This window comes from Ascaphus truei, chromosome 5 (assembly GCF_040206685.1).
Source record: "Ascaphus truei isolate aAscTru1 chromosome 5, aAscTru1.hap1, whole genome shotgun sequence".
NCBI classification, from domain to species: domain Eukaryota; kingdom Metazoa; phylum Chordata; class Amphibia; order Anura; family Ascaphidae; genus Ascaphus; species Ascaphus truei.
Window position 1 is genome coordinate 135,284,613 of NC_134487.1, and position 15,358 is coordinate 135,299,970.

The following is a 15,358-nucleotide window of genomic DNA, read 5'->3' on the forward strand; positions in this document are numbered from 1 at the left end:
AGACTCAAAGTGGGGTACCTCTAACTGATTGGGTGAGGGCACCTCCCTCGAATTTAGGTGAATCACTGCCTAGTCAGTCACTGGAATGATAGTCTCTGGGTTAGAGTTACTTCCTCCCCCTGGTGGAGGAAACAGCAAGGGGTCTTTGGTTTTGACACCTGCCTTGTCACCCGCATCGGTCTCGTGGGAGACAGGGAGATTCAGTCTCTTGCCTCGGTCCACCACATGGCGGAGAGAGCGCTCCATGATACGCTTAGAGGAGGCAATTTTCACTGAATCACTCACAACACAGTCCTTGTCCCTAAACACTTGGGAGGCTTCCACTAGGAAGCGAGCGATTAGCAATGTCTCTGTACTCAAAATCTCTGTTACATCCTGCAGGGGGTAAAGGGTTGATACCTTACCACTGCATTGATTCAGAGTGCACAAAGTCTGCTCAAGAGATCTGTGACTTATTTGACATCTCTTTCCTCTTGACCAGCCAGAAAACATCATAGATACCAGAAGCACACAGTGTTGCCATTCCCCATATCATTTATTCCATTTTAACACAACTCAATGTGTTTCCACCAATACTGGGATACAGTACACACTAAAGAACTTATCATTTTTGGATTTTCTAACTAATAGTTCTAAGTGGATGCACCTGTTATACTAGGGTGGACATTAGAAAATCTTTAAGATTGTTACCCATGTACAGTATATGCAAATACAATATATGTATGCTTAATCATTTTGCAAGTAACGAGGGTTTGTTTTAATCAGCCCCTATTAGGGCATTTTTTTGATTAAGTTTTATGAGTTTAAAGGTTATTTGGTTTATTTATTACCCAGGTGGGATAATTTCAAATTTGTATTTTATTTTCAGAACTATTAGGTTTTTGATATTATTAAAAGTATATTTGTATCGCACACGTTTAGAGTGTGGTCTCATTTGAAATCTCTTGACCTCTAAGAACTAGGTTTCTTTTTTAACTGATTCCGTGCGCAGGAGTATATATAACTTTTTTCCTTAAGGATATTCATAGCATGGCGGCAGCATAAGTGTGTCAGGAGTGCAGTGAGGCGGACGCAAGAACCACAATATACGAGGAAGGTGTAGAGGCTGCAGGTAGGTTTGTTCTGGGTTCAAGAGTTATGGGGCACAGCGACTGGCACCAGCATGAACAGGGGCAGCAGATATGGTAGACATTGGGAGAACCGACCTGTTATGTTGGTGAAGTCTGGATAAAAGGAAATGGACATCTGCCATTGATAATTTTGTACCAATACACTTTAGAAGATCAACTTACTTCAAAAGGTCTATAAAGAGCTCATCTTACTATTAGTAACCAGTATTGGATCAGGATGCTCAGTTCACCATGAAGGAACATGATATTAAAACGATAATATATTATAAGAAAAATGTAAACAACGTGTGAAGTTGTATTAATATTCTGACTTAATGGAAAGAGCAACAAACAAAAAGGAGATCATTATTATTTGTATTACTTTTCTTCTCAATTGTAATTTGAGGACCATAATTGGATCAACAAAGGTGTGTGGTTTGGACAAAGCTCAAAAACTCCAGTGATAAGGATGTTATGTTTAATGTCATGTCGTGATGTAGGCTTCTTTCTGCAGTATAAATAAAGTGGCTCTGGATGGATAATTTACATCAAACCTTCAGATCTTCCAGAAGTGTTGCATTTGAAGACTCAATATCCCACCATTAGCATCATGAAAACTGCTGTTGCCTTTCTGTTGGTGGCTCTAAGCTGCTGCTTTGGTAAGTAAGATTGAAGCAGTAAATTATTGAACATGTTTTTCTTTTTCACTGTGGGAAACTTAGGGGAGATGTACTAGACAGCAGTAAAGAGACTTTTATGACAGTAAAACGTGTTATGGCTACTAAGGTGTTTCTATAGATGTAACCATTCTTACAGCAGTTTTAAAATGTTTTTTTTTTTTAATGTAGCTCCACAGAATGGGATCTGGAGAAGTCTTATGGCTAAGAGATGGAATTGTGTTCAACATGACAATAAGCTAATTGGGGAAGGTTTTATATTTAAGACACTGGTAGCCATGAGACACATGTAGCTAGGTGATTGTGATTTACAGTAGAATTACTTTTTAAATCTGTAATACCTTTTCAATACAATATAAATAAATCGCACTGTTTTGCTAAACAGCTGAACAATGGCTGATTGCTTGTTTAATTGAATAAAATAAATATATCAATAATATCACATTTTAACCAAACAGATTCAAATTTAAATAAAATGAAAAGTAATTTGCTTATTTATAAGTTAAGACACGTTGGAATGAGCTGCATCTCTCTTCCCTTAAGTCCTAAAGTGGTTTCCAGAGTAAAATAAAGCAATACGCAATATGTTGCAAGATGCATTAGCAATGAAGGGGTTAACAAGTACTTCATTAGAACATGCTAACCCCAGGAGGATTACAGTAAATAGATTGAAAAGGTAATATAAAAGGTCTATTGACACATTAGAACTTCATACCTCACTCTAAAAAAATGTTGCCACTTGTATAATTTTAAATTCTTCCATTCTGGCTCACAGTATTTGCTAAACCAGTTTCTAAATTGTGCATTCTGGCTGAAGAATACAGAAACAGGAAGAAACATATACTACAATATGAGTCTTCTGCGTGTTATCCTCAGGAAGACACCGCTTGTATAGGGACAGTTGCATCCATATCCATGAGACATGGATTGTTTGCACAAAAAAACGTTTGTAAATACAGCAATATGAAATGTCCCATAGAATACCACATGGTCTGGCCATGATACAATGTGTTTTGACACCTTCCAAACCACTGCTTAGAAAATATTCTTTTAAGTCCCATAGATATATTTGCAACTTTTTTCAAGGCTTAAAAATACATAATTTGCTAAGGTTTTCCCCATTTTAAACAAAGGTAATTCATTCAGTAAGAAATAAATGTAATGTTCTTGTTTTTTGTAGATGTTTACAAAGTTTGTGTATTGTGCTATATGTCTAAGTTTTGTTATAATGTCTGTTTCAAAGTGATTATTTTAAATGGTGCAGGTAGTGATAGAAGTACCTCCTTTTGGAAAATGTCATGAAGATGCTGTGACAAAGCATTCAATATGCAGTAAACTGCTTCTCCAAAGTAGGCTTGGTCCTTCCATATTGAATAAGGGCCTTAGTTCTAAACATTAAGAACATAATCAGAAATACATTTATTGATCTCTAATTCATGAAGATGTTGCTATGTTTATGTTAACTTATTGTCTTTGAATTCTAGATTCTTCTGCCGCCACTAAAATCAAGGCATCATGTCTTACCGTTCTATTGCAGGTATAATATTGATCTGTTTTTCATGCATGCTGTTTATTTTATAGACTGTTGGACTGTAGATTAACAGAAAATCTTGAATTGACCATGAACACATTTTTCAAAACGAGGCTCTGTGCGGATACGAGTGTATCTTTTAATCTGTGGTATAACTGTGATATGAATACCCTGTCCCTCTACCCTATACCTTGACTTACCCATGCCTCAATCTGGTCCCTTCCCCCAAGTCCCCAAGAACAACACTAAACAATTTCTTGGGATGAAAAAACAGTTTATTATAATAACAACCTTTTAAACAAAGCATGATACTCATAACAATTATCCATACTAGGGACCCAGCCAGATGACTCGGTTACTATTAACAAAGAACTTAAAGGATACTTTCATCTCATACCCACATCACCACTCACCTCCCAGGCCACATGGCACAAAACACAACATACAGAAGTAAACCACCATCCGAGCCGGGAAAAGAATCATGTTCATCAATCTTCCTGGTCTAACACAAGGAGCCAATACTAATGAGGTCCTCCCCCCCACCCCCTATATTACAATTCTCGAGCTATAACATCCCCAAGCTGTGACGTTTTAACTGAGATATGACAACCCCTTTTGAAATTGCCATCCCTTTAATATCATAAAACAGGGTGGGTGTGTGGGAAATTCTCTTCAGTGAATTCTTGCAAATAGATGGAGGTAAGATTGCTTCCCCCCTCCTTACATACCAATCCTAACTTGACCTAACAGCTGTTTAGGGGAGAGGACCCTCTGCATTAAGCCATACCACACATTCCCTTACAGGTTCAGGGCTTTGTTAACCCTTATTCTTTAAGGGGATAATAAAGTGGGATTTATGCCATGTATAATAGCCAAAAAACAGAATGCAATTTGAGGTGATGAAATAAAAGAAATCTCTCTTCCTGTCTCTCTTTCCAACAAAACTGGGGAGAGGTGAGATTAATGGCTCTGACTTTCCAGGTGATATGCAATCTCAGACCTCTGGATATGTGTAGTTAGAGGGAAAATCTCTTTTGCGCTAATGACCATTATAGTTAAAGCAACAACGTTTATAGAAGAAAACAACAGTTACCCTTTGTTAGTGAGCTTTAAAGACACATGTACTGTAGCATTTAATGCTCAACACCTCGTTAACTGAATAATGGAGCTAGTATGCAATGTTATGATCAAGCCTAATTTGGATATAATTTGCCTTATAGTTAGCGGTAGGAAACATGGCTTAACGTTATGTTAATTTCCTTTTAACATACATAGTTAAGAATGTGACGTTAAGTTCCCATCATGTTCAGTCACTTAATGTAACTCTGTGGATGTTGACCTTTATAGAGTTATAGGGGTTATTTATTTAAGTCTCCCAGCTGCAATATTCCCCTTCGTCTCTCGCTCCAAACCATTCAGCACTTCGTCTTTATTCTATTTCTGCCTTTTACGTGTGACGAAGGTTTAAGGCTATATTTATAAGAAGTGCTACTCCATATAACACCATCTATGCTGGAAGTCATTTTAAGACCACAGTTAAGGCAATAGGCAAAGAAGGGACATATTTATTCATTAGTGTCACTCCACACAGATATCTTCAATACAAGATGCTACCTTACTGTCAATCACTTGAATGGATCATAAAGCGCTATATTTATTAAGCCATGTCTGAATGTATCTTAAGTAGTAGCACATTTTAGTAATTATGGCCCTTAGGCTTTATGAACATGATTGCATGCAATGGATCACTTTTTTACTCACTTGCGTCTTCAATTTTGTAAATCATGAATTTCTTTATAGAGAGATGCTCCTGCCCTTCTTCTGAAGCTACATGATCTTCTCTGTCTCTACCAGCAAGGAAAGGTAAAAACTGTACTTAAAAATGTACCTAATCATTTTTTATTAAATGTCATTTTGATGTAACGCTACAAGTGAGATACAGATTAAATTCATAGTAAACAGTAAATAAAGAATTATACACTATGCTCTTCCCTACTCTACTGATTACTTTCCATTAAGGGTCAAGTATTGTAACTAAAATAAAATGCCTTATTTCTCTATCCTTTTATAATTTCTGTATTAATTTAACCACATACAAGAATCATTCCATCTCTTTCATGAAGCCTACGTTACTGTACTTATTATGTATCTCTAAGCTCTTCTGTCCCATTGTTACAGCCAACACTCTGTAGCAAACTGTTATTTGGGAATAGAATCGTACAAACTGTTAGTTATACGGCCACAGCAAAGGAAGAAATAGAATAAAGCGAATAATAAAAGGGTAAGGAGGGTAGAATAAAAAAGCTCCTGTGCATATCAAAAGTGAACATGTCAGTGAGAGCAGCAAGAAGTAATAAATAACAAGGGGATTGGCAATTGAGGAATAATTACATACATCTGAATTAATATGTTCAGTTTCTTTACAATATATTTCAGACCATTTAATAAATATTTGCAGCAAGATATGAAATACATTCCGTAACTTAGATGTAAGAAATAGCCATGACATATTGATAAATGTGTTATATCTTATCTGTTTTTGTATAATTTTACAGGATGAAAATAATGAGGAATTATACAAAAGATTTCTTAAGGAATTGAACATAACTCTGGTAACATAGATTTAATCTTTTACTCCAGCCTTGTTCATATGACTGATTATTCAATGTCAATTTATTTCATTTCAAAGTCATTTCTTTTTTCCTTCTTTAAATTAGGGCATTGATAATTTTCTTGTACAGTATCTATATGAAATGTACTAATTTATATAAACCGCTGATTGCTAGAGTATATAACAATTAGGTTATTTAAATGTAACTATTCCAGTTCTTAGTCCAAAGTGAAAATGTATTTAGGCTTAAACTACATGAATTCTAGAAAATATATTATTGCTAATATCAAAATATTGTAATGCTTTTACACAAAGGTAAACCATAAGAATTATTTTTATAAACCCCTTTTGAACAAATTCCTAAAGTCTTAAAAATGTTTGAAATTAAATTATTTTCTTTTAGTCATTTTTCTAAATCTAAAACAATTGTCATGAAGCCCTAGATAAAACGACATAAATAACATCCTATTCTGTAATGTTCTTTTTTATAATTACTTCGTTTCTTAATTTCCTTATTATCTTCCAGAAAGATGCAGGCTGTTCCCTTGACGAAGTTCTGAAAACACATGGAGTATTGGTAAACCGTCTTTATTAGTGCCAGTTACATGTGTAACTCATTATTGTAACGAGATAATGGGGTGTACTCCTAGTTAGAGTTGAGGTATGGTATAATTAGAAATGTTAAAGTGCCCAGAGACCAAAGAAGCGATGGATCTATATAGAATATGTGATCCTCAGCAAAGAAAAGAAGAAGAAACATCCACACTGAATTTTTCTACTTAGAATAAAAATGTTGTGTAGGAGAAAACATATCTAGTTTCATCATATAAAAAAAGGGGAGAGAAAGCACAACATACTGTATATACAAATCAATTAGCTCGCTCACAATTGGAAAGTCATAAATAGTATAACAAAGATACTTCACCAAAATTAAATGACCAGGGAAGTACAGTAGATACAGCTCTATGGGTAGATGAAAAAAAGGAAAGGGCGTTTAATCCATATTCACAGGTGTGCAACGTTTCAGAGCCATCTCAGGGCCCCTTCTTTTTGTGAGGAGCAACATCCTTCCCATATTTAATGATTTGGTATATCCCTGTATACCTTTTCTTGCTAAAAAGATGTCCAACCATTTTTTAACATATATATTGTATCTGCCATCAAAATCCAATGGGTAATGAATTCCACATTTTAATTGCACTGAGTGTAAAGAAACCTTTCCTTGTGTGTCATCTACAATAAACCTGTAAAACAATTCAGCATTTCAATTGTGTAGTGCTGTCTGCTGGCAATATTTGTCTTAACATTTTAAAGTGTCTGGATAATTAAAGCTTTGTATGCGCACAAATAATTCACTTCAACTAAAGTGCATATTTATGTAAATAAAAAATCAAAAGGATCATTCTAATTTTGACTTAAATAAGTAAGTTCAGACTAATAAATAGTGGTGTTTGAAATGAACCGATACGCCAAGCACCATATAAGTAAATTCTGAAGCATTCTCTTTTGTTTTCTTATATGTAGTTAATATATTTCACCTTTTTGTTTCTTATCAACAGTAAAATATTTACTGTTTTAATATTTAATATTTTTCTCATTTAGGAAAACGTTGGCGACCAGGCTGGGAAAGTCGCGGACAAAGTTGTCTTTGAAATTCTTGAAACGGCGGTAAAATATTTGCATTTTGGACATTGCATTGTTGATCAATATAGATTGTGTGGGTTTTTATACTGTAGATGATGTAAAATTGTGGGGCACATGTGGACAATTAAACTTGTCAACAGGTGCTAGTTTGAATCCTGTTTAATCTCATTCAGGTACTCACATAAATACTGAACACTGTCTGTCAATTTCAAACTTAAATTCATATTATTTTACTTGAATATACTATGTGCTTGTATGTATGTATGTCTTTATTTATATAGCGCCATAAATGTAAAAATTTCTAAACTACTTTACATATATCCACTTAAACCAGGAGAATGTTTTGATGTAAAAAGAAGGGAGAAAAAGTGTGTATGACACACACGCACACCAAAAATATATACAACTTGTGAGTACATTCACGTCTCAGGCAGGTCTGCAACCCTGCCTTTCCCCATTATCTCAGAGCATATAACGATTTTACTGCAGCCAGGGATTCTGGGTAATTACATGTTTATGAGCAGACTGTGTGTCACTAGATGTGTGTGAGTAGGTTTAGTTGCTATGCACTTCTTTTAAAAAAAGGCTGTGCTGAAAAAGCTGTGTAAAACGGCAGCATAAACTTAAATGGGCCCATGTTAAAATAGACAAGAAGCAAAATGTGACATACTGCGTGCTGAATTTGCATGCCATTATCCAGAATCCTTTGCTGTTGTAGAATCATTATGCTAAGAGATAATGGGAAAAGGCAGGGTCTCAGACCTGTCTGACACATGCGATTGTATCCACGTGGTATTTTTATTTGCTGTACACTGTACGGAGTAGAGTTTTTGGCACTTTTTAACTCAAAATACATTAGTGTGTGTGTGTGTGTGTGTGTGTGTGTGTGTGTGTGTGTGTGTGTGTGTGTGTGTGTGTGTGTGTGTGTGTGTGTGTGTGTGTGTGTGTGTGTGTGTGTGTGTGTGTGTGTGTGTGTGCGTGAACACACCCATGTACCAAATTGGAGTAAAGACATACATAAATAACACTAATAACTGAAAAATGAAAATGTGTTAAGTGAAAATTGACTTAGCACAGAGAGCCATATGAATGTTAGAAACATGTCACCCACATAATGATTTATAACATACTGTAAATTAATTTGTAGATTAAAACTCTTTATTGTAGGATGACCTGGAAATTACTGGACAACTACTGGGTGCTGTATGTAAATTGTTGGTAAGATAAATATTTATTTATCCGTAAGAGAGATCACACATTTTGAATAGTTCGGTCAAAAAAGAAGATGAAGAGAGTAAGACATACTGTATAGCCACTGAATAGTACACATCTGCTAGTATCTGTAATTACGATATCAGACTATGCACTTTGAGTTCTTGGTCCAGATCCACAGAGCTCTGTTAACTCAGGGCTCAAAAAGGGCATTTTCAAAATCATTTACAGACATTATTTTCTCTGAGGTAAACGTGAATCCACAAAGCTAATTATAATTATATGCAAAAACAACAGCCATTATAAGCATAGGCTCAATGTTATGTTAAGTCAGCAGAGCACTGCCTTGTGTTAGCTTCAATAAGATGGTGTGAAGCCTGTCTGACTCCCATCTTTTCCCTGAATACGTGTTTAAGTAATGTAACAAAAGGAAGAAAGTATACATGAGGGGGAAAGAACCCGTAAATAACAATGTATTCTTTATATCTTACCTAATGCTGGTCTTGCACTCATCCAGACCATGTAAAATCCCAATTTAATGTTCTGAATGTAAGTAATACCAAGTCTAGCAATGACCTAACAAAAGTCTCATTAAATCCCTGTGCTAACTATAACGGAGCTCTCTGATTATGACTTGTTAGAGGGAACACCTATTTTGTATATCACTAGCGCTAATATCCCTTATAGTTAACACAATGTCCTCTCCAGCAAAAAACAGCACTTTTGCTTTATTGATCTTCGAAGATCCCCGTTAGCACTTAATGATGTACTGTATTAACTTAACATACTGCATCATCATTGTCATTAACAGAGCTTTGTGGATATGGGCCTTTGAGAGCCATAAAGTCATTTATGAATCAGCAAAAGCCTGAAAAAATGTTTCACTTGTGTTTTTATTTTGTTCTAGTCTATGGAAAGATTAATTCTGTAATCACTCATTTTTATTTCACAATTAGGGAAAGACTCTCCTTGGCCTGAAAGAATCATTGGTAAGAATTTCTTTCTTCTGGTTATTTTCCTATCTCTTACATTACAGATGTAAAATAAATGTACCCAATTATGTCAATTAACCAAAATATTAGCCCTCAGAATGCTGTAAAATAGTTCACCTATAAGTAAGTTTCCGACAATGGAAACAAATGTTAATTAGAGGGAAATTTCAAGGTTGTAGAATATTTTATAAAAATTCTCATTCAAGATTTTGCCTTTTCCTCTCAATGCTTTTGTCCACACCTTAAATAATAGAGCATTTAATTAAACTACTATACTGTAGTGGCAGATTCAATAGACTGTAGAAATTAAAGTTTTGGTAGAAAAATATATAAATTCAACCTTTTAAATCAACCGTTGTTGGGCAGATAATTTATTTTAAAGTGAAGTGAATACATTTTGAATTCTTTAAACAGTAAAATATGTTTCTTTTATGTGTTCCAAATCCTTTAAAAATATCACCAAATAAAAATACCACTTGTGAGCATATTCGCATGTCTCAGACAGATCTGCAGCCCTGCCTTTCCCCATTATCTGGGTACATTGTGCTGCCAGAATGTCTTCCTAATTCCAGCTGGGGAAGGATGTTAAAGTGAACTGAAATTAGACTTTATTTTGGTCCTACTGTGATGACATCCTGAACTGACATATACGTCCTTATTTCAAAGGAAATGTATGTGTCATATGTGGCAGATTATTATTTATTAAAAAACTACATAAGGCTATAGGAACACTGTTGCAGGGTACATGCAACTACACACGCGGGTCTCTTGACAAGGCTTATTTATTTAGCCTTAAAAGATATACAGCACCAAAAACAAAAATAGCTTTTCATCAGCAAACAAAAAAAACCTGTCTTTTTCTTCAGCAGACAAAACTAAACAGTTTCTCTTTAGCAGACAGTGTAAAAATCAGGCAGCTACCCTTTTCTATGAAGCAGACAGACCGTTCATAATTCATGTACTTTGATAATCTCTTCAGTAGCTTACTCCTCTCTTCTCAACCAGCACCCATGTGTCTACAGCCTGGGGTTTTAACACACCGTGATTAGGCAGCTGGGATCCAACTAATTGTCCTGAGGTTCCCAGCTGAAGTTAACCTAGTCACTGCTGCACTGCAGAATAGACATAGGTTTTCCAGGCATATAGCTGGTGGCTTTTATTTACCCTGTCACAAACACTCTACATAACAATAAGGATCAATTACCGCTTGACCCATGTGAGTATATCATAGATAGAGTAACAGGTATCAAGTAAGTCCAGCATGTAATCCAACAAAGTCTCTATTGTAACTTTAAAATGGCTTGTACAATCCTAATATAAATATTCCTCTGGTTGTCATTGCCCTGATCCCAATGATTATTGTGCATATAATTCAATACACTACGCTGATGCTTTACTATTACGGGGTGACACATACAGTATTGAAAGATGACTTGATTAATCGCTAAAAGATGTCTCGCATACAGGTGAGTAGAAGGGGCCATTTTAACAAGCAGATGTATAATTGAAATGTGCTAATAGACCCTTTTGTTTATCTGGACTTTCCTTTAATCTCTCCATCAGGCCGGTTTAAAGATAGACAATATTCTACCAGGACTTTTAGGATGAGGAACAGAAATCCCAGTGTACTGTAAGTGACACATCATGACATTAACATTTAAAAAATTTCTCCAGGAATATTCATATGAATTAACCAGTTAGACAAATAAATATATACAGTATATATAGATATATATATATCTATATATAGATATATAGATATATATATATACTGAATATATAAAAAATTAAAATTAGTAGATGAAACCGTTCTGTGGCTAACAAAATGCTTTATATATATATTTATATATACGTGTAAAACAGTGACAATGGACAGAATGGAGAGGTAGGGGATGCTGTGGTGGGGGAAGATGTGGATAAGAAGAGAGGCAGGCAGGATAATTACAAACAATTTCCGTTTTAAAAATATATGCGAGAAAAAAGTCAGCAGCGCACAACCCTCGTGCATTACCAAAAATAGGAGTTTATTATAAGGTAAAAAATGGTTATGTGCACTTACAAGAAAACAAGAGGTAAAAATCACATAAGGGTTTCTTTGCTTTTAAGAGGTACAATACCACTGCTGAGGCTTGAAATCATCTGGCAATCTGTTTGTAGGGAAAGTCCGGGTTTGTTGGTGTCAAATGACACTGGCTCCAACTTCCACACAGCACAAATGTGCTCAGCTTTTTTCCAGCCTCTGTGTTAAATCAATAGCTCTATAACAGCTAATTACAGCAGCACACACAGAGTCACTCAGTACACAACACAGCACCTCATGGCAGCGTGGTCACGTGGTCACGTGGTCACGTGTGCGTGATGACGTCACCTGACGGCGTTTCGTCAGCTTCAGCTGAATTTCTCAAGGGATATATATATATATATGTGTAACACACACTTTTTTTGTAGATGTGTCTAATTAAAATATTCTTTTGATAATCTTTATTACATATATATTACATATATATATATAATTATATGTGTATATGTGTATATATATATATATATATAAAAAAACGTGACAATTTTGCACTACAAGACGATGACATGTCCATGATGCAGATTTGCTGCTGATAATGTATACAACTCAGAAGACCACATAACAGTGTTTATCCTAAGTAGGAAAAATATTTTACATGTAAAAAGTTATTTATATGGAATTCTGCATCGCTTTATTTAAATGTACTTTATATATTGTGTCTGTTTTTTTTTTAGGAAAACCCGGTTTTCTGAAAACAGAAAAACTTCATTCTTATAACTAAATACTAAATACTTGACTCTACTCAGTGGTGTTAGTGCTTTTGTTTCGCTGATGATTTACAGTTTTCTGGATCATGACTTTAATAAAACAGTCTATTTCAAAATCCATCATGAATTCTGTATTTATTTGCATGGTGTGTTTTTCTTTAATTATATTGTATTGTTTCAGAACAATGTTAATAGTCATTTATATTTCCATGGAGCCTATAATCCTACACAGTATTATAGAATAATAACAGAGACGTTATGAGTATGATTATAAATTATGGGGATAATAACAGTTGACAAAAAGTGAACATTGAGAGAAGGAATAATATTTTGAATGCAGGTTTAACCGTAAAGTAAAAAGAAGCCGGCGGATCCTAATCTACAGCATTAATATTGAGTGGAACAGGCAAGCATGCTGACATCATTATATCTTCCTGGAAGATGAGATTAATGATGAGAGACAATGATGAGATTAATGATGAGATACCTGTTTTGCATTCCTATCAATCTGATCCATTGCTCAGTTACACTTGTCCTCATACCATAGCCGTTAAATGTATGCTCAGAAACTACTTATCATTCAAGACTCCCAAATATGTCCAACCTGTCTTTTTCTAGATGGTTACATTAATATTATTATTATTATCATTAATCTGTATGGCGATATTCCCCAAGGCAGTACAATGTGGGAGGGGGGACAATAACATTTGATTACAAATACAAAAGAGTACATACAGTATATGTTAAGACAAACTGAGACAATTGGAAGAAGGTCACTACTCGAAAGAATTTACAATCAAAATAATTCCATATTTTGTATCTGTTTTACAAATTACATGTTATACTTATCAACAAAGTTTTGCAGGGATTTAGTTTTCTATTTGATCTTTTATACGTTTTCTGATATTTTCTTCAAGATCTGTCTTTCATCTATTTGTAAAGGGATACCATTGTTTTTGATCAAGGATTTTCTAACTCAGCCATAAGCAAGAGTGAAGAGCAAAATAACGTGAGAACCACCATATACTGTACAATAAGATGTTACTTTAGAGCACAATCATACATGAATAAGGAGTAGAAAGAAAAACTATACTGTAATTTATTTCTTGTCAAGTTTGGTTTCCTCTGTTCAGTCAAAAAAGTCCCATAAATATATACACTTCATCTCAGTCATCATGATCCACTTTTAGTAAAATAAAAGTTTTACTTACTATTTTTATGAGATATGAGATGTTAATTCATACAGTATTTCCAAAGTTATGTGCACTTGTCATGAACACAGTCATCAATGCACCTTCAAATCTATGTATTAATGCAAAGAATATGTGCTTTGAACCACTGCACCATTTTTACTCATAGTTATTTATTTATTTATAAAATATTTTACCAGGAAGTAATACATTGAGAGTTACCTCTCGTTTTCAAGTATGTCCTGGGCACAGAGTAAAACAAATAATACATGGTTACAAGTACAGTTACTTAAATGAACAAGGTATACATTATATACAAGACATTGCGTGCACAGTTAAAGAAAAAATATATATATTATAAGCGTATGAAACAGTTACAGACCAGATTAAAGTGTGAGACAGCCTTAGATTTGAAACAACTTAAGCTGGTGGTGGATATGAGAGTCTCTGGTAGGTTGTTCCAGTTTTGGGTTGCACGGAAGGAGAAGGAGGAACGTCCGGATACTTTGTTGAGTCTTGGGACCATGAATAGTTGCTGCTAATGTAATATAATGTAATGAAACTAGTTACTTGCTCATTGTCAGAGACGTTTACACTACTGTATCTCAGACCACTCTGACTGTTTGCAATAGAAAAAAAGGGAGAAGAAATGTCTCAAAAACATCTTGAATTTGTATATCATGTATCTCCTCCCGACCTCATATCGGCATTCCTCCTATCATGAGAGGTTATATAGAGTTAGGCAAAATTCAAATCCGCCCTGAAAGCTCTTTCAGCTGCCAAAATCCATGGATCAATCTAACAATTGTAAATTCACCAGTAGCAACTATTTTCAAATTTGATCGAGAGAGATCCATTTTAGTAGAGTCCCAAGTACAATTTAAATATTGTATTTATACAATATTTATTGGCTCTCAGGAGACCTGATCCTCCTGTGGTGTACCTGATATGTATGATGACAGTGCCCCCACCTGGGAGGAATCCAAAGACAATTGGATAACTCCTGCCCAGGAACACACAGTAAAGAAATGATATGCACACAGTGATCTAATAGATTATCTTTACTGGTAACACAACTACTAATATATATATATACAGGCCTCGCATGGCCATGCCCACACAGTACTCCACTGTCCAATCACCACCTTATACACACTGGTGTGGTTCCCCCAAAGTACTGAGTTGCCATGGGCACCTAACCTCCCGGTGTCCACAGGAGCCAAACCTACCCCAAAGTGTGCAGTTGTGCTATCCACAGAATGTGTGTGATCGTTGGTACACTTGTAGGGCGTGAAACCTACCGGGGCTCCAGCAACCGGTTACCTCCAACTGATGACAAGACCTGTCTGAACCTGCATCGTCATGGTCAGCAAAGTCGTCTGCCTCTGCGTGGCGTGGACTCCCGCTGGAGTGTCCCACCTGAAGAGAGTCTCTGTATTGCGGTGGCATTCTGGTCCCAGACCACAGGCTTGGCACAGTGTCTCTGCTGTGTCCCTGACACTATAAGCTAAAGGGAAAATGTCAGAATCTAAGGGGCCTTTCCCTACAGCACCAACAAGCTCGTAGGGACTCAGGGCCTACCTTTGGCCTAATCAGGAAAGCACA

The 15,358-nt window shown here is 35.5% G+C and overlaps 1 protein-coding gene across 1 annotated transcript; it reads left to right on the plus strand.

Annotated features, from left to right (window-relative positions):
* Positions 1–1,616: 1,616 nt before the first annotated feature.
* On the plus strand, positions 1,617–12,658 carry LOC142494451 (ranaspumin-like). The gene is made up of 10 exons (XM_075598970.1): positions 1,617–1,768; positions 3,271–3,323; positions 5,118–5,180; positions 5,873–5,929; positions 6,455–6,505; positions 7,531–7,596; positions 8,740–8,790; positions 9,741–9,773; positions 11,340–11,406; positions 12,531–12,658. Exons 1-9 carry the CDS (start codon positions 1,720–1,722, stop codon positions 11,382–11,384), a joined length of 468 nt encoding a protein of 155 aa, XP_075455085.1. The 5' UTR covers positions 1,617–1,719; the 3' UTR covers positions 11,385–11,406; positions 12,531–12,658.
* Positions 12,659–15,358: the final 2,700 nt, after the last annotated feature.